Consider the following 17045-nt stretch of genomic DNA (forward strand, 5'->3'; position numbering starts at 1 on the left):
CTTGTAGACCCATTTGCAACCAATAGGCTTATGACCGGTGGGTAAAGGAACGAGAGTCCAAGTATCGTTGTGCATGTGGGCATCAAGCTCAGCTTGCATAGCATCCCGCCATTGGGATCTTGGACTGCTTGATTATAGTGAGTGGGCTCATAAAGACCAGAAATATTAGCAAGAAAAGAAAAATGGGAAGGAGAAATACAAGAATAAGATAAAAAAAATTAGAGAGAGTGTGCCTTGTACCTCGTTTAGAACTCGTTTAGACTGGTCCATGATGAGCAAAGTTCATGTAGTAATCTATCTGCCACGTGGGTTGGGTGCGGGTACCGGTTGAATGGCGGGGGTTGGAGGTGTGGGAATAGGAGTTGGAGGTTCAATAGGTGGGATCAAGTGAGTATCGAAGTGGGAAACTTGGGAGGTAGGTAAGGAAGCTGGTATGGGGGGCGCGATTGGGGAAGTGGGTAGACTAGTGGTGCCGAAGGTAGGAGAGATGACATGGGGATGTGGGATGAGGTGGGGAATGGAGCAGAAATGTCAACAGAGAGGTCAGAAAATGGTGCAAGAGGGAGAGGAGGTGAAGTGGGCATGAAGTCCAATGGAAAAGCTGGAGGAAAAACTTTGGTACGGTCAAATGAGGTGATGGGTTTAAAAGGAAAAATAGTTTCATGAAATCGAACATCCCTTCTAACAAAAAATTTCCCAGAATCCAAATCAAATAATTTGTAACTCTTTTGCCCAGAAGGATACCCAACAAAAATACAACGACGAGAACGTGGAGCAAATTTGGAAATGGGATGGACCGTAGTAGCATAACACAAACAACCAAAAGTACGAAGATGATCATATGAGGGTGCGTGATTATATAAACGTTCAAAATGTGTGATGTTAGAGAGAAGTGGGGTAGGCAAACGGTTAATTAAATAGATGGCAGTTAACACACACTCACCCCAAAAGCGCATAGGTACATTAGATTGAAAAAGTACAGCACGAGCAACTTGTAAAATGTGGCGATGATTTCGTTCGACAACGCCATTTTGTTGTGGGGTGTAAACACAAGAACGTTGAAATTCAACACCATAAAAAATGAACGCAATGAAACAAATTCGGCACCATTGTCACTGCGAATGATTTTAATGTGGGAACTAAATTGAGTGGAAATAAAATTTTAAAAAAAATGACATAAGCAATTGAGGAGCATCAGATTTATGATTCATAAGAAATAACCATGTGCAACGAGAAAAATCATCAACTATGGTTAAAAAATAGCATGCACTCGCATGTGCGGGGGTGTTTGTGAGGTCCCCAAATATCACAATGTATTAAGTGAAAAGGAAATTTAGAAGAAATAATACTATATGGAGAAGGAAAACGAGTTTGTTTTGCTAAGGGACAAATGTCAATAATGATGGATGAATAGAGGAAACAGACTTAGATACTAGACACAGACAAGCAGGAGAGGGATGACCAAGGCGGTGGTTCCAGATGGTATTGAAAACAGTGGTGTGACAGATAACGGAGGACTTGCGAACTGGTGACATGAAGTAGAGGCCACCACTTTGCTTACCCCATCCAATCATCTTCCTTGAACATTAATTTATTGTAAAAAGAAAAAACTATAAATAATACAATACAATTAAATTGTACAACTAATTCTTATTGAACCATAACAATCTTTTTTAAATATAATCAAATATAAGTACTAATTGTTATTCAAAGCATAATAATCAATTCCAAAACATAAAATATTTATTCAACATCAAAACAAAAACATAATTCATTTATCCCACTCCTCAGCACGAATATCATTTAAATTGGCATCACCATCATATTGATCAACTGCATCAATATAAAAGAATAGTTCCCACTATCAAATGTTGAAGGATCTTTATCTATCTCATCATTTTCACTAATACGCATTGTTCTTATGGACTTGCTTTTGACTTTCCTCTTACTTGTACATATGAACAATGAATTAAAATTATGAAATTTAATGATAATGAATTAAACGCTAATTGTAACTTTCACTTCATAATTTACTTTCCATACTTGAGCTTTCACCATCTTTTCTCTTTTTTGAAGCTAACGAGGAAAGAAGAACATCATCGTCAAGCATAAGATCATCATCAATAATAGGATCTTGAGTTTTATAATGGACAATAGGCTCTTGAGTCCTAACATGAATATTCTCTCACCCTTGAGTCCTAACATCAACAATAGGCTCCACAAAAATAGGCATTCGAGTATGTAGATCTGTTTCATAAGGTTCAGTGGGCATATTTCTGATGACATCAACATCATATAACTCTTGAGAATTAAGCCAAGTAAGATCAGTTGGTAGAATTGGTTCTTCTACCTCAGCTATCCATTCATCATCATACTCAATTTCATTCACCAATATTGGATCAATCTTTGACCTCCTTCTAATACTTCTTTCTCTTAGCCCCATATTATACTTCACATATACTAGAGCATTGAGCTTTTGATGTTCAAGTCTATTTCTTTTCTTTGTATGAATCTAAAATGAACATAAACATACAAAATTAGATTTAGAAGCATCAAAATTTGAACAATAAATTAACCGAAGAACTCTACCTGCTCAAATATATTCCAATTCGTCTCACAACCATGTGCACTACAAGTAAGGCTAAGGACCCGAATAACAAACTTCGTCAACTCCGGTGTGTCCCTTCCAAAACGCTTCCACCAATTTGCTAAAAACAAAAAACAAAACAAATCCATCTAGTTAAGTTTAACATTTATTTCAAGTGTTCATTATACACAAATTAAAATGAAAAAGTAAAGATTATAACCTGGAGTTCGTAGTTTCCTTGAATTCATAGCAAGTCAACCTCCAAACTCTTCTTCTGCCTCATCATACAAGTCAAACTGGATATCAGCAGCCATACGATCCTCAAAAGACAACACCCTAGCCATTCAATCTTCCAATCCCTTCCTCACTTCGTCATCATTGGAAAAGGTTTCTTCATAACAACCAGCAGCATGTAAAGGTTGATGAAGTTGTGGGCCCCAACTTTCGTTTATTATTCTCCAAATTGATTTATACTTTCTTTCAACTCTTCCACAATTAAAAGCAAACTTCTCTTTTGCAACATTCATTAATTCATAAACAAATCTCATGGCTCTTCTCTAAATCAACTTCTCTCAAAATAGATACTAATGGAAAAACTCTTTTGATGCAAAAAGAAACATGAGACCAAAAATTAACATCATAAACTATAGTCGAATGATCCCTAATACCTTCATTATATTGGACAAAAGGTCCATTGTGCCATTCTTTAGAAGAAAACATAGCTTGAAGAGGTTGCTTTTGCTTATAAATGCTTTGAAGAGTAAGATAAGAAGTGGCAAACCATGTGATTGTAGGGTAAACCGTGTCATTGTTTTTCGTGAAAGATCTTATCAAAGCAAGAACCCATGTATGCCCATAAATAAACTTCACTATTTTCTTGGCTAGTCTAATTGTATCTTCAAAAACTTTCGTTTTGCTAATATCGTCTAGCATCAAATCAATGCAATTGGCAGCACATGGAGTTCACCATAACTTCTTCCTCTTCTCCATAAGTTTCACTACAACATTCTTATAATTGGAAGCATTATCTGTTGTTACTTGAATCATATGGTCCTCCCCAACTTCTTTGACAACATCATCTAAATATTTGCACAATAACGTTCCATTTTTTTATGAAATCAAATGCATCAATAGATTTCAAAAATCAAGTACCTGCAAGGCTATTCACAAGAAAGTTTATTAGCACTCTACTTTTACCATCAATCCAACCATTAGACATAATGGTACATCTATACTTTGCCCAAGCTTTCTTATTCCATTATTGTATTAATGTCGCTAACTTCTTCCTTAAGGATCCAAGTCCTCAACTCATGCATTGATGGAGGCTTAAATCCTACACCATATGGGCAATTCCTTCCACCATAGGTAGCCAAAGTGAATCATTTACAATATTAAATGAGAGTGTTTTAGAGAAGAAAAAGCAGCCAATCTTTCGACAAACTTCTCTTCTTTCTTCTCATTTATGCTGAATATAACTAGAGCAGTCCCAGTACCCCGGGGATTCCATATTCTTCATCCAATGGAGATTCCATACTTTGAGTCCCTTCTCCTGGACCATCCCCAATCTCTCTGAGCATTTAATTTTTCTTTCTTTTTCAAGCTGAAATTTTTTCAAAGTTGCGGCACACTCTTTTTTCACATACTCAGGAACTTTCTTACATGGTTGCATACCATGATGCGTTTTACCCAAATGATGCTTAATTCTATAAATTCATCCACTGCATCTTTGATCACAAAATGCGCATCTCAAGTTTTTTTTTTTCCCCCTCTATTTCTTTTGCATACTTCCATGCATCATCTTTTCGATTCATAGCTATAAAACAACACCATTAATATTTATAAGATACAAATATGATGCATATACGTCAAATTTCTACTATATCACATAAATGAATAAGATAAGTAATATATGGAAGAAAAAAATTAACACTTAACGTGCATGTATATACAGCGTGTTTTAGGGTTGTAGTCTAAAGATGAAGAGAATTCTTGAAATTTATGGGGATTATCTAGTAAGGGTAGATGTGTTAGGGTTGCAGTCTATGTGTTAATATATTAATTTATAATAAATAAATAAAAGGTAAGTAGAATACACAGCCCTGCTCCAATAAAAGTCATACTAAAGGCAAGAAATCAAAGTGGAATCTGCAATGGATATATATACAGCGTGTTTTAACTTTTAGTTAACTTAATATATTAATTTCATTACAAAAAAGGCAAGAAAAGAAATATTAAACATGCGTTTCATTTAAGACATCAACTCTGAAAGTGAAACGACATTGTTTCATTACAACCAACCCTTAAAAAAAATTGCACGCGAACTCTTCTTCCTCACACACTCTTCTTCTTCCTCGTGCAGCCACTTGGAGAATACACAGTAGCGCCTCGTTCACCTGGCCAGACCTCATCACACCTTCCCACGCCTCACTGCACTAGACGTGCAACTTGCGAAATAGCTGACTGCCTCAAGCAATTTCCTGCCGCCTCGCTCTGACGTTCGCGCATTGCCTTGGATATGATACTTCATATACTTAAAAGATCAAATATTATATATGACTAATAATTAATGTGTGTTGCTAAACGAACCCTAAAATTAATTGAGTACACCCTACTATCAAACTATTTATTGAATTACTAATTTACCCTAATATAAAATGACCAAAAAAGAATATATTGAATTGTGAAACAAATATAATTTTAATAAGTACACCCTAATTTTAACAGAGCTTTATCTAGATTCTTGCACACAACCAATCCCCACAACCAAACACACACAGACATGGCTTGGATTGCACAAGCATGGGTGCAGTGTACGACATAGCGAAGAGTGGGGTGGGTGTGGACTCCATGGGAGTGATGCAGCCTCTGTTGATATATAAGTGTAGCTGTTGAAATGTAATTAGAATAGGAAGGTTCTATTCTTAGCTGTAAGGCAGCTCTGGATCACAGTCCAGGTATGCAGCAGAGAATGTAACAGATTTATGCCACTTGGCTTTATCTCATAGGGTAGCTAATGAGTGGCTAGGATTGAGTGAGGTAATGTGGAATATTCTATTCCTAACTGTTTTGTCAGAGCAGCAATATATGTGTGATATTGCAGCTGAGCAAAATAGACAAGGCCAGCTTCTTCTCCAAGCTCTCTCTCTCTCTCTCTGAAATTCTCTCTTCTTTCTCCTAGTAATCTCTCTGCATTTCTATAAGCATTTTGAATACACAGATACAAGAAATAGAAGAGATGACAGTCTCTAAATCTTAACATGGCCTCAGAGCCAGGTTTGATCAATTAACACTGGGCGTTTATAGTAGTGAGCTTGAGTGCTGGAGATCCAAGTCTAACATGGCTGGACCAAGCAGTGGCGAATTGAGAGCACCAGTTTTCAATGGTGAGAACTATGATTTCTGGAGCATAAGGATGAAGACCATCTTCAAATCTCATGGACTGTGGGATTTGGTGATAAAAGGTTTTGATAGCACAGATCTGAAGAAGTCAGATGAATCTGATGCTAAGAAGAAGGAAAAGGAAGAATCAAGTGGTACTGGAAAAGATAGACTTGCTGAGGTGCTCATGAGGGATGCTAAGGCTCTGGGATTGATTCAAGGAGCAGTTTCAGATGAGATATTCCCACGAATTTCTCATGAGGAGACATCAAAAGGTGCCTGGAACATCCTGCAGCAAGAGTATCATGGAGATAAGCAAGTAAGAAGTGTTAAATTACAAAGTCTTAGAAGAGAGTTTGAATATACAAGAATGAGAGATGATGAAACTTTAACTGCTTATATTACTAAGCTATTTGATTTGATAAATCAAATGCGAAGTTATGGTGAAGAACTGCCTAGGGACAGAGTTGTTCAAAAAGTGCTCATTAGCCTGCCACCTGCCTATGATTCTATATGTTCTGTTATTGAACATTCGAGAGATTTGAATACAATTGAAGTACAGGAGGTTGTAGCCTCATTGAAGAGCTTTGAGTTAAGGCTGGACAGACACGCTGAGAGCAAAACTGAGAAGGCATTTGCTAGTCTCAGTGTGGATACCAAATCTGTTAAAAATGGTGATCAAAGTTCTAAGCAAAATAAGAGTTGGAAAACAAAAGGCAAGAAGTGGGATAACAAAGCAAATGATGGTGCTAAAAATCCTTGCAAGCATTGTGGCAAATTACACTTTGGAGAATGTCGATTCAAGGGCAAACCAAAGTGTTTCAATTGTGATAAATTTGGTCACATAGCCAAAGACTGTTACAGCAAGAAATCAACACAGCAAGTCAACTATGCCAACCAAGTAGATGCTACTCCAACTATGTTTTATGCCAACAATAAAACTGATGCTAGTATAAAAGGAGGTGATGAGGTATGGTACTTGGACAGTGGATGTAGCAATCATATGACTGGAAGGGAGGATCTACTTGTTGACATTGACAGAAATGTGACTGCAAAAGTTGAAATGGGCACTGGACAGCTTGTGGAAGTTACTGGTAAGGGCAGCCTTGTTGTTGAAACTAAAATGGGCAAGAAGTTCATTAAAGAGGTTATGCTAGTGGCTGGTTTAAAGGAAAACTTGCTTAGTGTGGGCCAGATGATAGAGCATGGTTATTATTTGGTGTTTGGAGATCACAAAGTGGAGATTTATAATGACAGTTCCTATTCCAACTTGATTGCAAGAATACAAATGAGAGGAAATCGAAGTTTTCCAGTGAAACTGCAGGCTGAAATGCATCTTGCCTACAAGGCAAGTGCTTGTCAATCCACTGCAATATGGCACAAAAGATTGGGACATCTAAACATGAGCAGTTTGAAACTACTGCAGGAGCAAGAAATGGTTGTGGGACTGCCAGAAATTACAGCTATTACTGAGGTCTGTGAAGGTTGCATTCTAGGGAAACAGTGCAGAGAGTCATTTCCGAAAGAAGCTTCCACCAGAGCATCAACTCCCCTAGAACTTGTACACAGTGATATCTGTGGTCCAATGCAAACCACTACAAAAGCTGGAAATCGATATTTTCTCACTTTCATAGATGATAACACAAGAATGTGTTGGGTTTATTTCTTAAGGCAAAAGTCTGAAACTATGAGTGTATTCAAGAGATTCAAAGCCACTGTGGAACTGCAGAGTGGCTACAAATTAAAGAAACTTAGAAGTGATCGAGGAGGAGAATACACCTCAGTGGAGTTTGATAGGTTCTGTGCAGATTTAGGCATAGAAAGGCAGCTTACAACTCCATATACACCACAGCAAAATGGTGTGGCAGAGAGGAAGAATAGAACAATTGTGGAAATGGCAAAGTGTTTGTTGCTAGAGAAGAAAATTCCCCTTGAATTTTGGGCTGAAGCAGTTAACACATCAGTTTATATTCTTAACAGATGTCCAACCAAAGCTTTGAATAAAAGAACTCCATTTGAAGCTTATAGTGGAAGGAAGCCTGGAGTTAAGCATTTGAAAGTATTCGGTTCATTGTGCTATGCTCATGTTCCAAGTCAACAAAGGCAGAAGCTGGATGTGACAAGCAGGAAATGTATTTTCTTAGGCTATGGAAGCTGTGAGAAGGGTTATAGACTTTACAGTCTTGAAACCGAAAAGATGATAGTGTCTAGAGATGTTGTGTTCAATGAAGATGCAAGCTGGGATTGGAATACACAGAAAGAAAGCAGTGTGAAGATTCCAATTGCAGAAGAAGAAAACAGCAGCAACTCTGAAGAAAAAGGAGAAGAAGGTGAGATAGTTGACACTAGAACTGAATCTAGTAATCAAGAAAGGATGCCTAGCCCCCAGGATTTTGATCACACACCCCGCAAGTACAAAAGTATTGCAGAAATCTATGAAAAATGCAATATGTGCATCATAGAACCAGAGAGCTTTGAAGAGGCAGCAAAGGACAAATCCTGGAAGAAAGCTATGGAGGATGAAATTCTGATGATAAACAAAAACAACACTTGGGAGCTTGTGAATAGACCATCTGACAAACCAATCATTGGTGTGAAGTGGGTCTATAAGAAAAAACTGAACTTAGATGGCTCTGTGCAGAAGAACAAGGCACGGCTGGTTGCAAAGGGGTACTCTCAGAAGCCTGGAATAGACTTCAATGAAACCTTTGCACCAGTAGCTAGACTTGACACTGTGAGAACCTTGGTGGCCTTAGCTGCACAGAAAAATTGGAGGCTATTTCAGCTAGATGTAAAGTCGGCATTTCTTAATGGAGTGCTAAATGAAGAAGTATATGTGGATCAGCCTTCTGGTTTTGTGATACAAGAGAGTGAAGATAAGGTGTATAGGCTTAAGAAGGCTTTATATGGCTTGAAACAAGCTCCAAGAGCTTGATATGAAGAGATAAACTCCTATTTCATTAAGGCTGGTTTTTATAGAAGTCCAAGTGAAGCTACATTGTACACTAAGATGGCTGCAGGTGGTATTCTCATTGTGTCACTATATGTAGATGATATTATCTACACAGGGAGTTCAAAAGAAATGATGGCTGAATTCAAAGTTGAGATGATGAGGCAATATGAGATGACTGACTTAGGTGTGCTTCATCACTTTCTTGGTCTTGGAGTCCTACAAACTGATACTTGCATCTTCTTACACCAAAAGAAGTATGCAAAGACTTTACTAGACAAGTTTGGACTCAAGGATTGCAAGTCTGTTGCAACACCTCTGGCTATGAATGAAAAGCTGTCAAAAGTGGATGGAAGTGATCTAGCTGATGAGACTTTGTATAGGCAAATGGTGGGGAGTCTGCTCTACTTAACTGCAACCAGACCGGATATCATGTTTGCAGCAAGCCTCTTGGCTAGATTCATGCATAATCCAACCAAGAAACACATGGGAACAGCAAAGAGGGTGCTGAGATACATTCAAGGTACTATGAATTATGGAATTGCTTATGAAAAGGGAAAAGAGGCAGTGCTAATAGGCTACTGTGATAGTGATTAGAGTGGAAGTGAGGATGACATGAGAAGCACATCCGGCTATGCATTTAATTTGGGGTCAGGTGTGTTTTCTTGGGCTTCAATCAAGCAAAGCAGTGTTGCTCTTTCAACTGCAGAGGCTGAGTATATTAGTGCAGCAGAAGCTACTGCACAAGCTATTTGGCTGAGGTTTGTACTGTCAGACTTTGGTGAAGAGCAAGTAGAGCCAACTCAAGTGTTATGTGATAACACTTCAGCTATTGCTATATCGAAGAATCCAGTTCATCATCACAAGACTAGACACATTAATCGAAGGTTTCATTTCATTCGAGATGCACTTCAAGATGGTGAGATTGATTTACTATATTGCAAAACTGAAGAGCAGCTTGCTGATATCTTCACCAAGCCTTTAGCAAGAGATAGGTTTGAATATCTGAGGAAAGCTCTAGGAGTCATTTCAGCACAACACTTAGAAGGGAGTGTTGATATATAAGTGTAACTGCTGAAATGTAATTAGAATAGGAAGGTTCTATTCTTAGCTGTAAGGCAGCTCTGGATCACAGTCCAGGTATGCAACAGAGAATGTAACAGATTTATGCCACTTGGCTTTATCTCATAGGGTAGCTAATGAGTGGCTAGGATTGAGTGATGTAATGTGGAATATTCTATTCCTAACTGTTTTGTCAGAGCAGCAATATATGTGTGATATTGCAGCTGAGCAAAATAGACAAGGCCAGCTTCTTCTCCAAGCTCTCTCTCTCTCTCTCTGAAATTCTCTTTTCTTTCTCCTAGTAATCTCTCTGCATTTCTATAAGCATTTTGAATACACAGATACAAGAAATAGAAGAGATGACAGTCTCTAAATCTTAACAGCCTCCATGGGATGGGAGTGATGCAGCCTAAGCTGATAATGAAATTGATAGTGTCGGTGGTTATGGCTGGAGTACTTGGGATCTATGAGCTCTGTTGATCTTTTTGTGGTGATGATATATGCTTGTCTAATAAGATGTCAATTTTATTGGACCAGTGAATTAGTTCCCTATTGATTAGCATTGGATGGAAGAAATTAATGTTTGAGAGTTAAGGGTGCCATTAGAGTGCCAATTGCAATTTCAACTTACAGAACCGTTTGTTGCAGCATTTGGATGATGAATTAAACAAAATAGTTGGATAAGACCTGCTAGATGAATACCCAGGAAGCACCTGGGTTTATAGTAAAATTTCTTATATGTTCCTACCAAAAGCACTATTAACAGAGATACATTACCATACAAGAAGGGGTGGGTCTTTTATATGCCAATAGTTTGACAAAGTTGGTGGTTCTGTGAAATGCATTTTTTATTTGGATATGGGTTTATGCTTCAATACAATTCAACGTATTTACATGTGGTTCCAAAGCATTAGGTGAAGCTAGTTTGGGCTAAATATGAGTATTACTCTTGTGTTTTAATATTGAATTTTTGCTTAAGTGTAGACTGTGTGGTTAAAGGGGTATGAGATGTATTTGAGTGCTTTTGGTAGGAGATGTGTTTTTTAAGGGGGTGTATTCAATTTAGATTTTAAAAGATTTGAAAGAAATTTAAAAGTTTATGTGTATTCAATCACAATTTTATAGAAGTCTATTCAATTCAAACTTTTTAAACTTCATTCAAATTTGGATGTATTCAATCACGAATTTAAAAGACTTTATAAAAGTTTGGGTGTATTAAAAAAACTCATTGATTTTAAAGGAAATACAATAGGCCATAACAAATCTTTGCTGTCCCCCAGAGATTTTGATAGATATATTATTTTTATTCTCAAGATATGATTTCACCACTTCTACTACCACCATCTTATCATGACTATCACTCAAATCGAGGATGGTGCACTCCGCCCTCGCAAATACTCATTAATTTGGCATGGCGTACGTTGGCACGAATGTATTTGCGACACCATTATAAGTGCCCACTACTCACACCAACTACAAGCATGAAAATGTGAGTTCTTCTGCAATTTAATTATAGTAGCACGAAATCAACATATCCAATCATCCCTCCTGAATAAGAGGAAAACAAATTAAGCTGATTTGTCCACGTCCTGCAAGTTTCAAGAAATCAGACGAGGCTTTGTGTATTCCACACATACTTACTAATTTAAGCAAAAACTCAGAATTTGTCTGGTAATATGCTTTTTAAAACTATTTCCGAAAACTATTTTTGGAAGTGAAATTAAGAGAATAAATGTATATTTCTAGGATTGGCAGTTTAATTGAAACGTAATTTATGTGAACGAATCAAGAACAAGTAGATTGTTTAAAGTTTTGACAGTAGCCTCAATGGTCGAAATCATATACGCCAACAAAGTCTAGCCTAGTGGAAAAGGGCCTTGATTTGCAAACTAGTTGTCTCAAGTTCAAACCCCCATGACATCGTAATAGTGTGTGTGTGTGTGTGAGAAACCATCTCCCCTGTAGTTTAGACTATCGTTACTTAAAAATAGGATTTAACTCTATCTATTGTGAACCAGTAGTTGCTTAACAAATATTACCCTTAATTTTTCAGTTTAATTAACCACATTTTTTGAAGTTTTTTTTAAATACAAGCGATAGTCTAATTAAACTACAAGGATAGAAGGGTTCGAATATGAGATCAATGGTCTGAAACTCAATACCATTTTCCACTAGGCTAGACCCTATTGGTCACATTCTTTTGAGTTATATGTACTACATCTAAATCCTTTTGATTGAAGCTATGTCATGCAAAGCTAACGCTGAACCCACAAACTAAAAGAGAGTCTCTTGAAAATGCAAAGCTATAAAGTTCCACATCAAAAACTTGACTAAACAACTTACAACATATAATGAGTAGTTCCACTACTAATAGCGCCGAGCACTTTTGTGGTAAAACCCCACACTTACAAGGCCTTGTAAGTGGTTAAATTTTAGACAATATTTATGTTATTAGTGGTGGGCCTATGTTTCGTCTCTGGCTATCTAATTACCCTAATAAGCCATGTACAACATATAATTAATGAATGGTAAAACTCCACCATTTGTCAGACTAGCCGGGGCTACGATTATGCATGCTTCTAAAGATTACATTAGCTCTGCATGGTCTGGTGGAACTCATACTGTTAGAAAGTCCAATTCTCATGTACACTACACCTTAATCACAATTTTATTATTGTTGTCAAATTAACCTTCGGAGCAATGTCAAGAAGAAAAGGTACATTTTTGCAATAGTGATCAGATATCATCTCTTTTATATGCTTACAATTTTCTTTTTTCTCTTTGTTCAGTGGGTTAATTCAGTTTTATGACTAGAGATCCAAAATGCAGTGATAGGAGAATTTTCTTTCTTTAATTTCAAATTCGTCAATTCTATCCCAAAAATGTTATAGTTCACTAATTTGGAAAAGCTAAATGATCGAAGTAGGCCATATGGTCCTGATGTTGCCTGAAATTCCTTCAATGGGAAAAAAGGGTCACCAAACCAAACCGTGGGAAGAGCTCAGAGAATACTTATCTGAACAGATTAACATGACATTGCGTATCACAAACAAAGCATATTGGTTGGAATAACAAGAAATTTGATATCGCCACATACACCATCAATTTGTATTTTTGACGTCTTCATTCGATAGAGCATTTTGTGTGTGTGTGTGTAAAGAGGACTTTGCTTGCACATATGAGTGAAGGAGAAAGAGAGTTGGAGTGTTAAGGGAAAGAAGGAGCCAAACGTAAAATCTTTTAGAAGACAACTCCAGAAATATTGTCAATCAATTTATTATATACAATGTATATTTTTACAAACAATGGGCTAGTCACAACTTTATCACAACTACATATAGTAATTGCATTCATGTGAGGCGAACTCTCGAACCAAGTCGAGACAACTACCACTACATCAAAGGCTAATATTTGGATTATATTTAGGACACTGGGCGTTATGTAATTGATTTAGTTTGGTTATGAGAGTCAGATGCTTGGATTTTGTTTAAATGAGACTTCAAGCCTTAATGCTTGTCCTAATAATTCTAAACTTGTTGCAAAAGGATGAATTTGGGCCACTTTTGAGTACATATGCAGTAGAATGGGAAAAAAAAGTACAAATGCAGTCAGTAATTTACGGACCCAGGAGATGTGTAAACAGCAAACTCTGAGCTTATTTTTTTGTCATCCTAGATGGAAAGAATTCTGGATCCTTTTAATAATGAATCCCATGGAAGGAAAGTAAAATATGGATGCATATCTGTTGTAATAATGAATCACAGATTTCCTTATCTGTAATTGCAGAGAAGCAAAATCTGGACGCTTAAAGGCTAAGGTTTTGAGCATTCTACTATAAAGTATTGTTCACCAGTTAAGGTTTTGAGCATTGAACAATGGCTAAGCATGGAGCATTCTTGTTTACTTATGCTTTCTTCATTCTCATACTCAGTATGAGCTTATTGTGCAAAGCCATTGGTCATGAAGACAGAAAGCCATATATTGTGTACTTGGGGTCACTTCCTCATGATGAGTTGTACTCACCATTGTCTCACCACCTTCATATACTCGAAAGAGTTGTCGAGGGCAGCTCTGTTGCAAATGCCTTGATAAGAAGTTACAGAAGGAGTTTCAATGGATTTGCGGCGAAGCTCACTGACTGTGAGAGAGAAAAGCTTGCAAACATGGAGGAAGTAGTCTCTGTCTTCCCAAGCAGAACTTACCAACTTCAAACAACAAGATCTTGGGACTTCATGGGTTTCGGTGAGACAATCACTCGAAATGCCACGACTGAGAGTGATGTTATTATTGGTGTGATTGACACTGGAGTTTGGCCTGAATCAGATAGTTTTAAAGACGAAGGGTTTGGGCCTGCTCCTAAGAAATGGAAAGGTGCTTGTTATGGTGGAAAAAATTTCACTTGCAACAACAAGTTGATTGGAGCTCGGTTTTTCACATCAGAGGAAGAATCTGCAAGGGATGAAATTGGTCATGGAAGCCACACTGCCTCAACGGCAGCTGGGAATGCCGTAAAGGATGTGAGTTTTTATGGACTAGTACCAGGTACTGCAAGAGGAGGAGTTCCCTCTGCGAGAATTGCTGTATATAAAATCTGCACTCTTGAAGGGTGCACTGGAGAGGCTATCTTGGCTGCTTTCGACCACGCTATTGCCGATGGGGTTGACATCATTACAATTTCAATTGGACCAAATCATGCATCTCCTTTGGATGTTGATCCTATAGCAATTGGTGCTTTTCATGCAATGGAGAAAGGGATACTAACCTCAAACTCTGCAGGCAACAATGGTCCTGAAGAGGGTTCTGTATCAAGTGTGGCACCGTGGATTCTTACAGTTGCAGCAAGTAGCACAGATCGTCGGATCATTGACAAGGTTGTTCTTGGAAATGGAAGCACACTCGTTGGGAGTTCGGTGAACTCTTTCAGTTTAAATGGAACAAGTTTTCCACTGATACATGGAAAAGATGCTTCAAGTAAGTGCCCCGAAATCTATGCTGGGATTTGTTCACCAGGTTGCCTAGACAGAGATTTAGTTAAAGGAAAGATTGTGGTATGTGATATGTTTGGTGGAAATGTTGAGGCTCATAAAGCTGGTGCGCTTGGTTCAATTTTACACTCTTCCGCACCTGATGTTTCTTTTGTTGTCCCGCTACCTGCAACGGGTTTAAGCAACCAAGATTATAATGTTGTGAAGTCCTTCCTGAACTCCACGAAAGAGCCTCGAGCCAACATATTAAAAAGTGAAGCCATAAAAGATGATGATGCACCTATTGCCGCTTCCTTCTCTTCACGTGGACCTAATCAAATTTTACCAGAGATTATTAAGCCGGACATAAGTGCCCCAGGGGTAGATATTTTGGCTGCATATTCCCCTGTTGCTTCTGTCACAAGTAGCCCTGAGGACAAGAGGAGTGTAAAATACAGTATACTGTCTGGAACATCCATGTCTTGCCCACACGCTGCTGGTGTAGCTGCATATATTAAAACATTCCACCCTGACTGGTCTCCAGCAGCCATCAAATCATCTCTAATGACAACTGCTAAGCCCATGAATGGTACCAGCACTTTTCCTGGTGAATTTTCTTATGGATCTGGACATATTGATCCTGTGAAAGCTATAGACCCTGGGCTTGTGTATGATGCTTCGAAAGAAGATTACATAAGGTTGCTCTGCATAGTGTTAGATGAGGCCAAAGTTAGGCATATATCAGGAAATAACAGCACTTGCCCCAAAGATTCTGAGAAAGGATCACCAAAGGATCACAATTACGCTTCACTGGCAGCAAATGTTACACCAATGAAACCTTTTACAGTTACATTTCATAGAACAGTGAAAAATGTTGGCCTTGCCAACTCCGCTTACGAGGCCAAAATCATGCCAAATCCTAACTTTGACATCAAGGTGGATCCTGAAGTTCTTTCCTTCAAGACCTTGAATGAGAAGAAGACTTTCAATTTGACCATTGTTGGAGAAGGTTTTCCAGATGGATCACATGTGTTTGCAGAGCTGGTTTGGTACGATGGAACTCATAGCGTTAGAAGTCCAATTCTTGTAAGCAGTGTGGGAAATTAACCACAATTTCCTTAATGGAAAACCATTGCTGCAAAGCAGAAATTGCTGCAAAGCAGAAATTTTCTTATTGTATCTGTCCCTCTGTCTAACTAGTTAAGTTCTGAAATAAATGTGCTCAAACCTTGGAACTGTAGTGTTACTCAAAAAATCTGGTTATGTGATCACCCTTTTTTTTTTTCTTTTTTTCAGGAGCAGTGACTAGAAGTTATGCTTTCTGTATGTTTACAATTTTCCTTTTCTATGAAAGTGGTGAAGTTTTCTGCAGTGGGGGACCTAAATTTTACAACTGTCCCTAAACTAAAATAGTTAACTAAATAATTATCTGCACAAGCCATGCTGCTAGAAAATGTGGGAATTCAATTTTCCTTTTATAATAAAATTGTTATGATTCTGTAAAAATGTCAAATGTTGAATTCAAGAGTTGGGTCTTCAATTTATTGAAGAAGAGAGAATGTTTGAGAGACTGTGTGCATTACAGCCCTGCATATGATGTTTCCAACAAAAAGTGACCATTGAATTTTATTTAAATGGGATTTGAAGAAAGCAAGCAAGGGGTGTTGCACAGCTCTACTGGTTGAAGGGTGTTTACCGTTGCACTCGAGGTTCCGAGTACAAATGCTCATAACTTATAAGTTGTCATCCTACAGGAAAAGAACTGTCAGAGCCTTTTAAAGAGAATCCACAGGAAGGAAAGGAAATCTGGATGCTTATTTGTTGCAACAATGAATCCCTGAAATCACAATCTGTAATTCCAGAGAAGCAAATCTGGATGCTTAATGTAAAGTATTCGTCACCAGTGAAGTAATGAGCAGTGAACAATGGTTAGTCATGGACCTCTCCTATTTTCTTATGCTTCCTCCATTCTCATACTCACTATAAGCTTATTGTGCAAAGCTATTGAAGAAGAAAGAAAGGTCCATATTGTGTACTTGGGGTCACTTCCTGATGATGAGACCAAACTGATTAGAAGTCCAATTCTCATCAGCAGTGTAGCAAC

At 37.8% G+C, this 17045-nt stretch overlaps 2 protein-coding genes across 3 annotated transcripts; both read left to right on the forward strand.

Annotated features, from left to right (window-relative positions):
• Nucleotides 8976–9512, forward strand: LOC109947161 (uncharacterized mitochondrial protein AtMg00810-like). The gene has a single exon (XM_020556698.1). The coding sequence runs from the start codon at nt 8976–8978 to the stop codon at nt 9510–9512; it is 537 nt and encodes a 178-aa protein (XP_020412287.1).
• Nucleotides 13634–16891, forward strand: LOC18786587 (subtilisin-like protease SBT4.3). Of its 2 annotated transcripts, XM_020557843.1 has the most exons (2): nt 13634–14948; nt 15003–16891. In XM_020557843.1, the coding sequence occupies exons 1-2, from the start codon at nt 13853–13855 to the stop codon at nt 16046–16048; spliced, it is 2142 nt and encodes a 713-aa protein (XP_020413432.1). In that variant the 5' UTR covers nt 13634–13852; the 3' UTR covers nt 16049–16891. The 2 variants fall into 2 exon arrangements, with proteins under 2 accessions (XP_020413432.1, XP_020413431.1); XM_020557842.1 differs by having other exon boundaries at nt 13634–16891.

Source organism: Prunus persica, chromosome G2 (genome assembly GCF_000346465.2).
Source record: "Prunus persica cultivar Lovell chromosome G2, Prunus_persica_NCBIv2, whole genome shotgun sequence".
Taxonomy (NCBI): Eukaryota; Viridiplantae; Streptophyta; class Magnoliopsida; order Rosales; family Rosaceae; genus Prunus; species Prunus persica.